The sequence below is a fragment of the Cryptomeria japonica genome, chromosome 11, assembly GCF_030272615.1.
Source record: "Cryptomeria japonica chromosome 11, Sugi_1.0, whole genome shotgun sequence".
Taxonomy (NCBI): Eukaryota; Viridiplantae; Streptophyta; class Pinopsida; order Cupressales; family Cupressaceae; genus Cryptomeria; species Cryptomeria japonica.
Genome location: NC_081415.1, coordinates 643,012,369 through 643,028,738, shown reverse-complemented (window position 1 = coordinate 643,028,738; position 16,370 = coordinate 643,012,369). Strand labels below are relative to the sequence as shown.

Below are 16,370 nucleotides of genomic sequence, written 5' to 3'. Positions count from 1 at the left end.
GAAATAATTAAATTTACCGTGCATCCATCATATATTGTATTGGCGAAATAATCGCATAGAAACATTTAATTGCATAAAACATATGGTGATTGGGTCGTGACGTTGACGGAAATTGATAATGTTCTAGCAACATGGCCACCCCCATACTGTATAAAATATTTGCCATTTCCGACAGGGCCGACATGAAAAATTTGCCATTAGCGAATATTCACCACTAAAGTAATCACTAAAGATAATCCATAAAGATAATCTATTGTTGCTTCTGGATTTGATTGTGTGACTTTTTTTGCATCAAATCCAAAAGCAGCAATAAACTCTTTTTCCTTTTCAAATACTGATGTATATATGTTACAATTGGTGTTTACACTATGATTTCAGATGTACAAAATGTGATGCCTAGAGGAATTTGCAAACATTAACAACTAATATATTGAAACATAACAACTCCCTTTTCTTTTCAAATAGTGACATATATGTTACCATTGGTTTGCATACAACGATTATTCTCCTCAACATACGGTCCATTTGTACTTTATTGATAGTGGTTATCCTCTTTTCCACATGGATATTTTTGTACTTCTTTGAGTTGATCAAGGTATTTATTAGTCATTTCCAAGTGCATATGGGCTTAAAAATGATAGTTTCAAATATTTTTTATTACATGCACAAGAATCTAATAAATGCATTCATGGCTATGTTTTTTAGGGGGTGATTAAATAGTTGAAAGCGCTGGCACCCATTATAGTAAAAGATAAAAAGTTTAACAGAGTCCATAGAGTTAACAAAAACATGAAATAAAAGGCATAGGCCTACCAAGCCAAAAAGATCCAGTCTAGACAAAATGGATCAACACACTACCTAAACCAATTCTGACAATATCATGACTATGTTATTAGATTTCAATCTTTATTTCATAAGATGTAACACAAATTTGTGATGCTGAGCTATTATTGTATATCTATTTGTCAACGAGTATATTTGAATAATTGTGATTTATTTATAGATTTATTTGTATAAATGAAAATATATCAAAAAAAAGTCACACAATCAAATGAAAATATATTTGAATAATTATGATTTATTTATAGATTTTTTTGCATCAAATCCAAAAAAAGTCATGAAGAGGGAAAAATAGAAATTTGTAAGGTAAGCTGATCAAAACATAAGGAAATAAACATGCAGAATGCTAAAATATCATAAAAAAGACCATTTCACCTTGCTATTTTACCTTCTCCTTCGGATTGAGCTTGATGAAGTGAAGGCGCCCCTTGATAATGCTCCACTTGATGTGCTCCTTTGATTGCTGGATGTGGATGGCTCTCCAATATTGTGCACAAATGATAAGGATGAGATGATCAAGTTGCCAAGATGATTTCCTGGGCTCAAAAGGGCAGCATAAGCTTACTGAATTTCAAGATGTTTTTGAATGAAGGGATGGAACCCTATTTTATAGGAAGAGGAGAGGAAAACGGATGACTAGGATGAATTTGAGATGAAGGGCTAAGATTTACTTGTGAGGTCACACAAGGTCCAAGAGAGGGTGTGGAGACCAAGAAATATGCCTTAAAGGCATTTCGTATCTCCACACTCTACAAGATGCATTGGAGAAATTAAAAATTCTCCAAAAATGGATATTATGGGGATTAGAAGAATAAAAAGGAATTAAAAATTCCTTGGGAGAGGGAAATGCCTAGAGGAATGTAAGATTTTGAAAATCTTACATTCATCTAGAAAAAGAGCATTTAAAGCTAGTGGCTGGATGAAAGGACAAAGAGTTGACTTTGTGGCTAATCATGATGATTAGCCATTAACGACTCATTAGGAGGGGAATTAGAGGAAATGTTAGGTGGGATTTATATTTGTAGGAGAATTTGACTAAAAGAATAATGTTAAGTGATTTTAGGGAGTTTCTAGAAGAATTTATTAGGTTAATGATGAATTAAGAAGATGATTTGTAGGAATCATGTAGGTTAACTAATTAATTGAAATTAATTAGCTAAGAGGAAGATTTGTGAGGATTTGATTTTTTAGAAGAATAAAGAAAGGGATTGATTTATTAAATAAATCAATCATATGCTATAGTGATAATATTAATTATATTTAATTAATATTGAGAAGAATTTTAATTAACATAATTAATCAATTAATTATGTGAGGAATTAAAAAATAATTAAAATAATTATTTTTAAGTGTCTACAAGTCACACAATCAAATCCAAAAGCAGCAATAAACTCCTTTTCCTTTTCAAATACTGATGTATATCTGTTACAATTGGTGTTTACACTATGATTTCAGATGTACAAAATGTGATGCCTAGAGGAATTTGCAAAAAGTAACAACTAATATATTGAAACACAACAACTCCCTTTTCTTTTCAAATAGTGACATATATGTTACCATTGGTTTGTATAGAGTGATTATTCTCCTCAACATACGATCCATTTGTACTTTATTGATAGTGGTTATCCTCTTTTCCACATGGATTTTTTTGTACTTCTTTGAGTTGATCAAGGTATTTATTAGTCATTTCCAAGTGCATATGGGCTTAAAAACGATAGTTTCAAATATTTTTTATTACATGCACAAGGATCTAATAAATGCATTCATGACTATATTTTTTTGGGGGGGTAATTAATTAGTTGAAAGGGATGGCATCCATTATAGTAAAAGATGAAAATTTTAACAGAGTCCATAGAGTTGACAAAAACATGAAATAAAAGACATAGGCCTACCAAGCCAAAAAGATCCAGTCTAGACAAAATGGATCAACACACTACCTAAACCAATTCTGATAATATCATGACTATGTTATTAGATTTCAATCTTTATTTCATAAGATGTAACACAAATTTGTAATGGTGAGCTATTTTTGTATACATATTTGTCAACGTGTATATTTGAATAATTATGATTTATTTATAGATTTATTTGTATAAATGAAAATATTGAACAAAACATATATTTAATAATTATGATTCATTTGTAGATTTATGTACCTATATAAAAATGATGAATTAAAATTATTGACACCAAATGTACTCAACTATGGTTTTTATCATGCTCCCACAAAGCTTTCCTAGCTTTCAAAATTTCAAAAGCCAAAATAGATTTCCTCATACTTATTATGTAACTAATTATAGTCCATTTGCGCCTTTCAGCAGGGTGTTCGTGTTGTTCATATGCTATAGTCTTTGAAATATGACAGACAATTCATAAAATTGGAAATCGACACACAAAACCAGTGTTTATGCTAACCCCTGGAAAGAGTCACGTAGCCGAAAAAAAAACAGAAAGGAGAAAATGCAGAGTATCAGATAAAAAACATGAAATTCTCGACCCCAACGTTGATCTTCGGAATACCGATAGAGTCTGAAGAAGAAGAAGACGAAGAGCCTTCGACATACAGTCGGCCTCTGTAGGCTGCCAGATCAGCGTAATAAATGGGAGGCACCAGTGAGACGGGCTTTGTGCACTTAGCAAATGTGTAACACAGATTATAGATGAGTGTCTGCAACTCATCGGAACTAAACTGATTCTCGTCCCAAAGAACATGATAATGGGTTGGCTTGCTGGTGCCTAGCAGACCATAGTGACTGCACAGATAGAAGTCAAATTCCCTTGGGTGAACTATTGAAGTGTCCACGACTGTACCAGGTGGCACATTGTGTGGCATACAAGTGTTCCTATCGTCCACGGGGAACAGCCTTGTGTGATGACGCTTCTGCGCTACTATGAACGAAATAATCGGATTATACGCTTCTCCAAATTGCTTGAATGCCTCTTTCAAGGCTTCTACCTCATGGTTTAGGACTATATGGAATTGTCCCTCGCTCACCCCGTCTCTGAAAAAGATAATCCTTTCGGGCAACTTTTTGTTCTTGTCGAGATACTTGTTTAGCAATTCCTTAGACATGTCTCCTAGCTTGAAATGTATTCCTGACGGTTTTTCTGGCATCGGATTTTGACCACATAACGGTTGGATTCGGGCCAGTTGATGCTCATTACAACAGCAACAATTGACGGGCTTATTTCATCTCGCTTGCCTGGATGATTCACGTCTGCTCCAAAGTACACAACGTGAGAGTTCCCAAAGCGTGGTAACTGGGTGGAAACTGGGTTGAGCGCTGCATTACTCCCGCCTACTTTGGCATAGACCTTGAGAGCAAAATTTGCCAAATACTGAGAACTGTATTTTGTATCACCACACCTTTTGACATTATCCCACAAACAGCATTGCGTTACCAGGCCTATTTCTGTCTCACAGATAAGCTTGAGGCTTTTGTAGCCAGCGTGCTTTTCCTGCATAATACATATCAAAATTTGTAACTTCCCTTGGCTACTGGTGTATATTTCAGTCAGAGTCTGCTTCAGCTGTGCCACATTATCAAACTTGGCCATTTCATCTGATTTATTGATCATTGGGTTTGTATGCATGTTGATGCCTAGGGTTTGGAACCTGTTCACCATGGCATTGCAGAAATTATTCACCACCATACGAGTCTGCTTTCCTGGCTCCTGATTTGCAAAATGTATGATTCCCCATCTCTCAATGTTTTTTCCGTCAAAAACATGGCTTTTAAGCAGGTTCCATTTCCTCTCATCTGGCCGTGGAATAATACGTCTAAGTTTCCCCCGGTCACCCAGCCTCAGCTCGGGTGCATCTAGCACCCGTGCTGTCACTCGTGTCATTTCTGCATACACTTTTATTTGAAAATGGGGTAGATATGGCAAACACCAAAACAAAAGTAAAAGATTTGTACATTATGGTTTTCCTATGGAATTACTAGCTACATCAGATAAAAAATAGTTTACTCTAAAAATCTAGTTAGAGAAATACTGTTAGTTATCAACAAGGTTTGTGACAAGCTGAGTAAAATCAGGTGAAATTAAATTCGAAGAAGGGAAGGAAAAGCAAACTCTCAAATATAATTCGTTTTGTATTTTTTTAACTAGAATTGTTAAATGACCATTAGTAGATATTGCAAGTACTGCGTAAAGTGGTCTTGTTAAGCCACCATTCATATTTTGGAAATTCCACCCAATCCCAGAGGGGCAGGCATAGTCAGGTAAGCTTTGGTCCCTACAAGAAAGCACTGCTATTTTCAATTTAGCGTGCTCCCCTTGTCATCGAGGCAAACTATTTTTGTCTTACAATGAGTGGAATGGTTGTAGTTAAAACAAAAGATGAAAAATAATAATTAGATAGTTATTACAAGGGAAACTAATTTTTTGTAGGAAACAGGGGAGAAGATATAAAACAGAGCATAGAGAAAAACAGAGAAGACCACAAGAAAGACAAATTCTTCATTTATCAATCCATATTTTCATTCATGCACTATTCGATTGCAAATGCCTCTTTTACAGAGGCCTTCGAAGTTTCTGGAATACAATGAAAGGCATATGCAGGAAGAAATAGACTGGAAAGATCTAGAACAATATAAAATTATATTTCATACTGTCCACATAATGTGTGAGAGACTGCTGATGTAATAGTCGAAATAGCAAAAGTTCATTGAGATTTGCTTCAGTATACAGATGATATGGAGGACACAATACAGACAGGGTAGTTGGGAATCTGGGATTACTTCCAACAATTTTGAAGTCGACCAGTGAGGTAGTTCATTAAAAAAATGACTCGGTCATTCAGGAATTCTAAGGTAAAATATTCATATTGATCGTTGTGGTTGCCACATTCAAATATCACATTATAAACAAATTTCAAAGTAGTGACAAATTAAGTTATGGTAATACTATTCAATGGAAGCTTACCATCTAGGTCCATCGTCTAGTCCCATGATTCGTTTAATTGTTTGTTGCCTCTGGTGCACCTGGGGACAAGCTATGCTCCGCAATTTTTTTAGCTGAGTTGTACTGAGATTATCCTTCGGAAACCTCTGCCCTTCACAAATTTGGCACAACTCCATGGGAACATAATTAGGTCTGTCAGAATGCTTGCTCAGGTCCAAACAAGGAAGCAGTTTGTACTTGATGTCCACATTGTAACGCTGCCGATAGTAATCCACAAGGCTAATGCTCTGCTTCTGCTGCCCGTTCTCTTCAATGTTCAACTTGAGCTCTCTGGTAATTTCTTTAGTCAGTCTCCACACGGTGTATTTTTGCTTTGTGACCCTATGTTTGACAGCCACCTTCAAACCCTTCAGAGCACTTTCAGCCTCCGGTCGCTCATTTTTATCGAGTTCTTTGTCTGGTTTGCAATCAATACGTCGATTCTGCCACAAATAATCTAATACATCTATTGTTGCATGGAAAGCCACTGCTGAAAAATCCACATTAAGAGATAGCCCCTGGGCCGTAGGCCTGACACTCATTGAAAACCCGCGTCCAGCTACAATGCCACTCGTAAGAGATTTCTGTAAATTTTCACGCTTATCGTAAAGACTCCGCCCCATGATTATCCGGCTGCTGCTGGGATGCTCCCTTACTACCAGATCCAACGTCTGCAACATTTCCTGTTGCACACATGGTCGCCTATATTTCTATCAAGAAACTCTGCTAGTCTATGCCCGTCCAGCGTGTTGGCTAGCCTTAGAGTCACCTTATATTCTTTAACATCACTGCCTTCCCCTTTAGGGAGCTTCACGGTAAAATCACCCTCTGGCAATTCGATCGCACTGTACAGGTTCTTTTTGCCATCGTAAACAGGCATTGCATTACGGAAAGCCACACAATTCTCTGCACCCAGTTTGTTTTTAATCTCTTCTGCATCTGCCCTAGACACAGTGATCGCCATGTCTTGAACCTCGGCGGTAGAAGCACCAAGGCCTGCTTTCTGCTTTCCTCTACGTTTGGAAGAACTATTTTTGACAGACTGGCGTGTTATCTTCACATCATAATGGAAGATCTGTTGAGCGGGCTGAAATTCGACCTTGAAATGATTAGCAAAGAGGCGAATCTGTTTAAACCCATTTTTCCCTCCAGCATCGGGCCTCCTCATAGGCTTCCGATCTCCTGAGTTCAGTTTTTTATCACTACTACCGGTACTGGTGCTAGGGCTAGTACCAGAAATCTGTGGAACGTTAACTGGGGCCAGGGGCTCTTGAATGTTTACCTCAGCCATTTTCTTCGAGGCTTTCTCAATAGCCAAACATGGATTCATTCCTAATCCATCATATTTAATCGAAAAGAACATCGGTTAAACAACATTGAAGATTTTAATCCATACTCCAAGAAAAATAGAGATTCAGACAATAAGCACTTAACAAATCTCTGCTGAGCTACTTTTGAACGAAATTTTGACCATTCTGAACTACCTTTTAACAATTATGACCATTCTGTACTACATTTTAACAATTATGACCATTCTGAACTACGTTTTAACAAAATTCTGACCGACGTTTTGAGTGAGCCACCTGACACATAAGAATTGTTTCGCTAGTCCTCAGGGAAGAATCTTTATCACTGAAATTCCTAAGCAGGAAATCGAGATTTTCAACAATAAACAAATTTGTCATCCATTATTAACCTGTATCACTGAGCTTCCAGCCCCTCAAGCACTAATTATTAAACGTTTGTTTTACAGTCTATTAAAAATCGTTGCATTATATCATTTGATATGGATAAAGATGCAGCATAATGTAACTAATCTTTAAGATAGACGAAGTAAATTTTCTAAAGAACTTTTGAACAGGAGCAGGTAAAAGACTGGTCTGCATATAAGACTAGGGATAAAATGGTAGTAAATAGGAACGCGTAGTAAATTTCGGAAGACATTGACATTATTTCATATAACAGCCCCAATTTCCTAAGGGAAAAAGGGCAAAACCCTAGAGGAAATTTGTTCTTTCACAGAAAGAATCGAAAAATCAGTTAGCATTCGTATTTACCAGGCGGAACAGAAGGCCGCGGGGCTAATTGCTGTTGCCTTCCTCGTCCCCATGCCTAAGGAGGGCCTTGACCTCTTCCTTGACCGACTGGTGTAGCTTGGCTTGGACCAGAGACAGGCGGAAACCGGCTCTAGCATAATTCGGCCGGGGATCGACTCTCCCAGCTCTCCCTTGACTAGTCCCCTGAGGCTGCGGTTGCCATCGTTGATTGCTCTGCTCGTCCTCTTCCTCTGCCTCGCCCTCTATTCCCTCCTCCCTCCATTGATTCTTTATTCGCTTCAAAAAAAAATTCCCTCTTCTGTTCACAAAACCTATCAATCTGTAGAAATTGTTAAAAACAAATGCATTTACAAAGTTCAAATGCAATTTTAAAGATACCGTCCTAGTTCTTTGATAATTCCAACTGATAATAGGAAAAAGAGATACGGCATGTCATTTTATTCTCTAATATTTGATAATCTACTTTGCAAGAAAGGGTTTATCTCTTGACTACATAAATTGAATTTTCATCTTGAATCATCCAACTTAAAACAACATTCCAACTATATTGCAACTGAACTGCAGATGGTTTCTTTAAAATTAAAATTGAATGATTTCAAGCGTAAACCTCAAGCATTAAAAGGATAACGCCGTTTGCAATCACTGGCTCTAAAATCTTGATCATTTCAAATCCAAAAATATCACAATTTATACTGTGATTTCAGATCTGGGATTCTCCACAATCATAAATTATCGTTATTCAACTTTTAGTTGCTGCAAGTTGCTAAAGTATTGACCTAAACTCATATTATGTGATCAAGAAGGTTTTGTAATTCAACAGTTTGATTGAATAAAACATTTGCTCTGCTGTTGAGCAATTCTTGTGTTGTTTTTAATTTTCTTGAGAGAATGATATGCTCCAGGTCACAGACAAAGAGAAACAACGCTTCCATATCTATCTCTTCCAAGGCACTTACAACATCTCTACCATATGACAGAAATCCTTGAAGAAATCGAAGTTTAAGAGACATTGACAAAGAAAGACATTGGCCTACCTGCAGAATTAGTAAACCCGCCCTCAGAAATTGCGTGCTTGGATTTCAATTTGAAATTTGAAATTTGTCTCTATGAAATTCAGAATGCACATAAAAATTATGCTGCAAAATAATTCAATTTGAATTCAAGGTTAGAGGAGAGCGAAGATTTGAGCAATAATTGCATAAAAGATTTGTACACCAAAGATTTCTGAGCTGTAATTGCCTGAATATTTGTTCAACGTTGGTGTCCGAAAAATAAAAATTCAATTTATTAATAAAATAAAATTTACCTGGCAAAATAATATCAGACTTTTAAGTAAACTTGAATTCAATTTAGTAACAAAATAAAATTTACCTGAAATGTATAAGTATTTACACGTAAACTTTGCATTAACAGCCCTGGAATTTGATGGTCTATATAGCTGTTTTAAACTTTTGAACGGTATATACAGATTAAAAAATTATTGGACTGTATATAGACAGACACTTCAAATAATTAATAACCTCTAAAAATTATATAATAGAGAATATATATTACTAATATTATAATTTATAATATTAATATATATTATTTTAAAATATTTATTATAAAAAAAAAATTATTTAAAATATTTTGAAATGGTGAATATAATAGTTTTTAATATTTAAAATATATTAATATAAATTTTTAGAATAGTTTCTAATTTCTTATATGAATTTAAAAATTTAGTTAATTTAATTTTATAAATATTTCAATAAGATTGTTGAAACTCATCATAATTAAAATGATAGAATATAATTGTTTTTAATTTTTAAAATATCTTAATATAATTTTTAGAATAGTTTCTATTTTCTTATATGAATTTAGAAACTTGTCATATATATAATTTAAGATTTTGACATTTATTATTAATAATTATTAAGTTATTATCACTTAATATTAATATATGATATATATGATTATATAATGTTTATTATAAATATGTATTGATTTCGAACAAGGGAGACCTATCATTCAGCACAATCTGAACTTCCTAATGTGGCTTATGCATGTGAATATAGGCCCTATTGCAAAATTGATTTTCCCTGTATTTGAAGGAAGAAGGTGTTGAAGCGGTGGCCAAGATGAGGATATTGTGAATGCATCCTCTCTCAATGAGGTAAGACCCTTTGATAGGGTTGCTTCTCCAGGACAGGATAAGCATGGGAAAGGGATGAAATTCACTAAGCAAGGCGCATTAGGGTTGCTTAGCCCTAGTTAGAGACCAATTTTGGTTTTCTCATAACTCAATAAGTATGTATAAATGGGTATGTGCAAGATCATGGGGGTCCAAAGAGTGGCAATGGGGAAAAAAACGTGTTTTAAACTTTACCAAACACGCTAAAATCTGCTTTGACTTTTTGTGTGGGTGGGCCAAAATTTGAATTTAGTTTGGTAATACCAAACCAAATTGGATATCTGTTAATAACAGATATCCGATATTAACGGATATCCGATTTGTAATGTCATGTTTTTTTTTCAAATCGGATATCCGTTTTGGAAACCAAATCGTATATTTGTTTTGCTCAACATAAAAAGTATACTTTAGTAAAATGGGCATAACTTTTGTGTTTCTTATCAAAATTTCAATCTTTTATAGGCATTGGAAAGGTAATTCAGAGACCTATCAAATTGATAAGGTAATTTTATTATATTATAGACCAAAACATAATTATAATCATTTGAATTTAATCCTTCATTTTTAAACTTTAAATACTCACAAATTTTATATACAAAGTCTCCTTTATTTTCCTATCACCTCCTTTATCTATCACTTGTCTATCTATACTTCTATGAATATCTTTTATCTATCTCTTCCTTCTCTACTTATCACTTCTTTTCTCGCCCCATCTAGATAAATAAATTCCAAAGTTACATCTGTCTCTACATATGTCTCTCTCTTTCTATTCCTATCTCTCACTCTCCCACTCCATCCTTGTCACTCCTTATCTCTATATCTCTCTACTAATCTCTCTGAACTGTCTATTTATCTCCCTCATCTACCTTATCCTACCTATACATATTTATTACTTGTCTCTATCACCTCCTTTATCTCTTTGTCTTTCCCTCTCTGTCTCTATTTCCCTATAGATCTATCTTCATGTATATTTATATCTCAGTAGATCTCTAAATCTCACTTATTCACTCCATCTCTCCCTCCATTTGTCTTACTCTCTCTATCACTTTCTATCCATAACTATCTCTATCTCCATCTTCACATCTATATCTCTTTCACTATCAATCTCCCTTTCTACATATCCCTCTATCTTTATATACCTTCCTCTATACATGATTAATCTACCTCTCCCTCTCTTCCTCTATCACCCTCTCTAAGTATATTTCCCTTTCTCAACCTTTAAATCTGTATTTGCTCGCTCTTTATATATCTCTAGCTCTCTCCCTCCATCCTTCTCTATAGCCCCTATATATATCTCTATATCTCCCTCTTTCTCTCTCCCTCTCTATCTATCCATATCTATAATTTCTCTATTTCTCTCTTTATAACTCTCTTGCACTATCTAGATCTCTCTATCTATCAATATTCATCTTCCTTTATATCTCTCTATCTCTTCCTTTTTGTATCTCACTCTCTTTACCCCTCTCTATCCAATTTTCTCTATCTCTTTATATATTTATCTTTGTCTTTGCCTCTCTCTTTCTCTATATCTATTCATCTCCCTCTCCCTTTATCTTCATTTGCATCTCTATATTTCTCTCTCCTTTTCAGTCTCTAGATATGTTTACCTCTTTCTATCCATCCTTGTCCTTCAGTTTTTCTCCCTCTCTCTTCATAGACCTTAATATCTATATCTCTATTTATGTATCTATCTATTTTCTAAGTATGTTTGTCTCTCTCTATTTCTCCTTCTATCTCTCCCTCTCTTTATCTCGCCATCACTCTTGACCCTTATATCTCTCCTTATTTGAATCTTTATCTTTATAAATCTCTATCTCTCCCTCTCTATATATGTATCTCTTCTACCTCTCTTTATCCCTCTCCTCTCTCTTTTTTTTGTATCTCCCTATCTATCTCTATTTTAATCTATATATAGATCTCTCTCCCTATTGGTAATGGATCTTGATTATCTTTCTAATTTATATGTTTTTGTGGCTATATTAGGATCTTAGTTCTTGATGAGGTGTGTGGAGTATCTTTCCCCTATGAATGGGAGAGGGAGAGATGGGGAGAGATGGGGAGAGAAGTGGAGAGAGATACGGGGAGAGACAAAGAGAAAGAGAGGGTAGGGGGAAGAGGGAAGTATCAAAAAAGGGAGAGGGAAAGAGAGGTTAGAGAAAGAGAAGGTTATTTTGTGGAAGAGAGAGAAAGAGAAGGGGGGAGAGGGAGAGAGGGAGAGAGGGAGAGAGATATAGAAAGAGGGATGGGAATAATTAGGGTGTAGGAGGAGAGCGGAGAGGGGCAAGTATCAACAAAGGGAGAGGCAAAGAGAGCGTTATTGGGTGGGAGAGAAAATGAGACAAAGAGAGAGATGGCGTCCTAAGGGTTCATATGGTGTTCTAACACATGTGTGCCCCCTTAGAACCCCATATAAACCCTAAAAACACCATATGACCCCTCAGGACATCATATGACCTCTTAGGACATCATATAACCCCTTTTAACATCCTACTACACAACATGACCCCTTATGACATCATATGAACCCTTACGACAATATGATGTCCTAATGGGTCATATGGTGTCTAAAGGGGTCATATGGTATCCTAAGGGTTCATATGGTGTCCTAAGGGGTCATATGGTCTTCTAACACATGTGTAGCCCCTCAAGGCCCCATATGACCCCTAGTTACACCATATGACCCCTTAGGACACCATATGACCCCTCACGACACAATATGATCTCTTAGGACCATATGTTGTCCATATGGTGCTCTAAGGGTTAATATGGTTTTCTAACACATGTGTGGCCTCCTACGATCCCATATGAACCCTAACGACACCATATGACCCCTTAGAACACCATATAAACCCTCAGTACACCATATGACCCCTTAGGACAATATGATGTCCTAAGGGGTCATATGGTGTCCTAAGAGGTCATATGGTGTTCTAACACATGTGTGGCCCCACAGGACCCCATATGACCCGTAATGACAACATATGACCCATTAGGATACAATATGATCCCTTGGCACACCATATGACCCCTAGGGACACCATATGATACCTTAGGACAATATGATGTCCTCATGGGTCATATAGTGTCCTAAGGGGTCATATGGTATCCTAAGAGGTTATATGGTGTTCTAACACATGTGTGGCCTCTTAGGACCCCATATGACCCCTTAGGACACCATATGACCCCTTTTAGCATCCTAGTAAATGACATGACCCCTTATGAAACCATATGACCCCTGTGGACAATATGATGTCCTAATATAGGTCATATGGTGTCCTAAGAGGTTTTATGGTTTCCTAAGGGGTCATATGGTGTTCTAACACATACGTGGCCCCTTAGGACCCCATATGATGCCTAGCAACACCATATGCCCCTTAGGACACCATATGACCCCTCATGACATCATATGGCCCCTTAGGACCATATAATGTCCATATGGTGTCCTAATGAGTCATACGATGTTCTAACACATTTGTGGCCCCTTAGAACACCATATAACCCCTTAGGACAATATGATGTCCTAATGGGTCATATGGTGTCCTAAGGGGTCATATGGTGTTCTAACACATGTGTGGCCCCTTAGGATCTCATATGATACCTAATGACACCATATGACCCCTTAGGACACCGTATGACCCCTCGGAACACCATATGACTCCTTGTAACATCCTAGCACACGTCATGACCCCCTATGACACCATATGACCCCTTAGTACAATATGTTGTCCTAATGGGTCATATGGTATCCTAAGTGATCATATGGTGTCTTAATTAGTCATATGATATTCTAACACATGTGTAGACCCTTAGGACCCCATATGACCCCTAGTGACACTATATAACCCCTTAGGACACCATATGACCCCTTAGGACCATATGATGTCCATATGGTATCTTAAGGGGTCATATGGCATTCTAACGCATGCATGGCCCCTTAGGACCCCATATGACCCCTAACGACACCATATGACCCCTTGGAACACCATATGACCTCTTAGGACACCATATGACCCCTTAGGACACCATATGACCCCTTTTAACATCCTAGTACATTACATGATCCCTTATGACACCATATGACCCCTTAGGACAATATGATGTCCTAATGGGTCATATGGTATCCTAAGAGGTCATATGGTCTTCTAACACATGTGTGGCCCCTTAGGACCCCATATGATTTCTAACGACACCATATGACAACTTAGGATGCCATAGGACCCCTCATGACACCGTATCAGCCCTTAGGACCATATCATGTCCATATGATGTCATATGTGGTCATATGGTGTTCTAACACATTTTTTGCCTCTTAGGACCCCATATGACCCTTAACGACACCATATGACCCCTTAGGACACCATATGACCCCTTAGGATAATATGGTGTCCTAATGGGTCATATGGTGTCCAAAGGGGTCATATGGTGTTCTAGCACATGTGTGGCCCCTTAGGACCCCATATGACCCCTAACAACTCTATATGACCCCTAAAGACACCATATGACCTCTCAGGACACCATATGGCCCCTTTTAACATCCTAGTGCATGACATGACCCTTTCTAACACCATATGACCCCTTAGGACATCATATTGTCCTAAGGGGTCATATGGTGTCCTAAGGGGTCATATTGTCTTCTAACACATGTGTGGCCCCTTAGGACCCCATATGACTTCTAACGACGCCATATGATAGCTTAGGACACCATATGACCCCTCACAACACCATATGACCCCTTAGGAACATATGATGTACATATGGTGTTCTAACACATGCATAGCCCCTTAGGACCCCATATGACCCCTAATGACACCATATGACCCCTTAGGACAATCTGATGTCCTAATGGGTCATATGTTGTCCTAAGGGGTCATATGGTGTTCTAACATATGCGTGTCTCCTTAGGACCCCATAGGACCCCTAATGACACCATATGACCCCTTAGGACACCATATGATCCCTTGGGATACCATATGACCCCTTTTAACATCCTAGTACTTGACATGACCCATTATGACACCATATGGTCCCTTACGACAATATGATGTCCTAATGGGTCATATAGTGTCTTGAGGGGTCATATGGTGTCTTAACAAGTCATATGGTCTTCTAACACATGTGTGGACCCTTAGGAACCCCGATGACCCCTAACAACACCATATGACCCCTCACAACACCATATGACTCCTTAGGATCATATGAGGTCCATATGGGGTCCTAAGGGGTCATATGGTGTTCTAACACACTCATGGCCCTTAAGGACCCCATATGACCCCTAACGACATGATCCCTTAGGACACCATATGACCCCTTAGGACAATATGATGTTCTAATGGGTCATATGGTTTCCTAAGGAGTCATATGGTGTTATGACACATGTGTGGCCTCTTAGGACACTATATGACCCGTTAGGACACCATATGACCCCTTAGGACACCATATGACCCCTTTTAACATCCTAGTACACGACATGACCCCTTATGACACAAAATGACCCCTTAGGAAAATATGATGCCCCCTAACATATGTGTGGACCCTTAGGACCCCATACAACCCTTAACTACACCATATAACCCTTTAAGACACCATATTACCCCTTTACGACACCATGTGACCCCTTAGGACCATATAATGTCCATATAGTGTCGTAAGGGGTCAAATGTGTGGCCCTTTACAACCCCATATAACCCCTAACAACACCATATGACCCCTTAGGACAATATAATGTTCTAATGGATCATATGGTATCCTAAGGGATCATATGGTGTTCTAACACATGTATGGGCCCCTTGGGATCCCATATGACTCCTAGTGACACTATATTACCCCTTAGGATACCATATGACCCCATAGGACACCATGTGACTCCTTTGAAGATCCTAGTACTTGACATGACCCCTTATGGCACCATATGACCCATTAGGGCAATATGATGTCCTAATGGGTCATATGGTATCCTAAGGGGTCACATGGTCTTTTAAAACATTTGTGGCCCCTTAGGACCCCATATGACCCCTAATGATACCATATGATCCCTTAGGACACCATATGACTCCTTAGGATACCATATGACCCATTTTAACATCCTAATACTAGACATGACCCCTTATGACACCATACAACTCCTTAGGACAATATTATGTCCTGATGGGTCATAATGTTTCCTAAGGGGTCATATGGTCTTCTAACACACGTGTGGCCCCTTAGGACCCCATATGACTTCTATCAACACCATATGACCCCTTAGGACACCATATGATCCCTCACAACACCATATGACCCCTTAAGACCATATGATGTCCATATGGTCTCCTATGGGGTCATGTAGTGTTCGAACACATGCCATACGACTCCTT

The 16,370-nt window shown here is 37.5% G+C and overlaps 2 protein-coding genes across 2 annotated transcripts; both read right to left on the bottom strand.

The window, feature by feature from the left end:
* Positions 1–3,100: 3,100 nt before the first annotated feature.
* Positions 3,101–8,989, bottom strand: LOC131860426 (protein argonaute 7-like). Its single transcript, XM_059214848.1, is given in 5 exon segments — positions 3,101–3,915; positions 3,918–4,691; positions 5,770–7,119; positions 7,845–8,163; positions 8,879–8,989. Coding segments are annotated over 3 exon segments (1,392 nt in total). The 5' UTR covers positions 5,783–7,119; positions 7,845–8,163; positions 8,879–8,989; the 3' UTR covers positions 3,101–3,310.
* On the bottom strand, positions 5,878–7,117 carry LOC131860379 (protein argonaute 2-like). The gene is made up of 3 exons (XM_059214783.1): positions 6,557–7,117; positions 5,986–6,470; positions 5,878–5,899 (listed from the first exon to the last, which is right to left on the bottom strand). The coding sequence occupies exons 1-3, from the start codon at positions 7,115–7,117 to the stop codon at positions 5,878–5,880; spliced, it is 1,068 nt and encodes a 355-aa protein (XP_059070766.1).
* Positions 8,990–16,370: the final 7,381 nt, after the last annotated feature.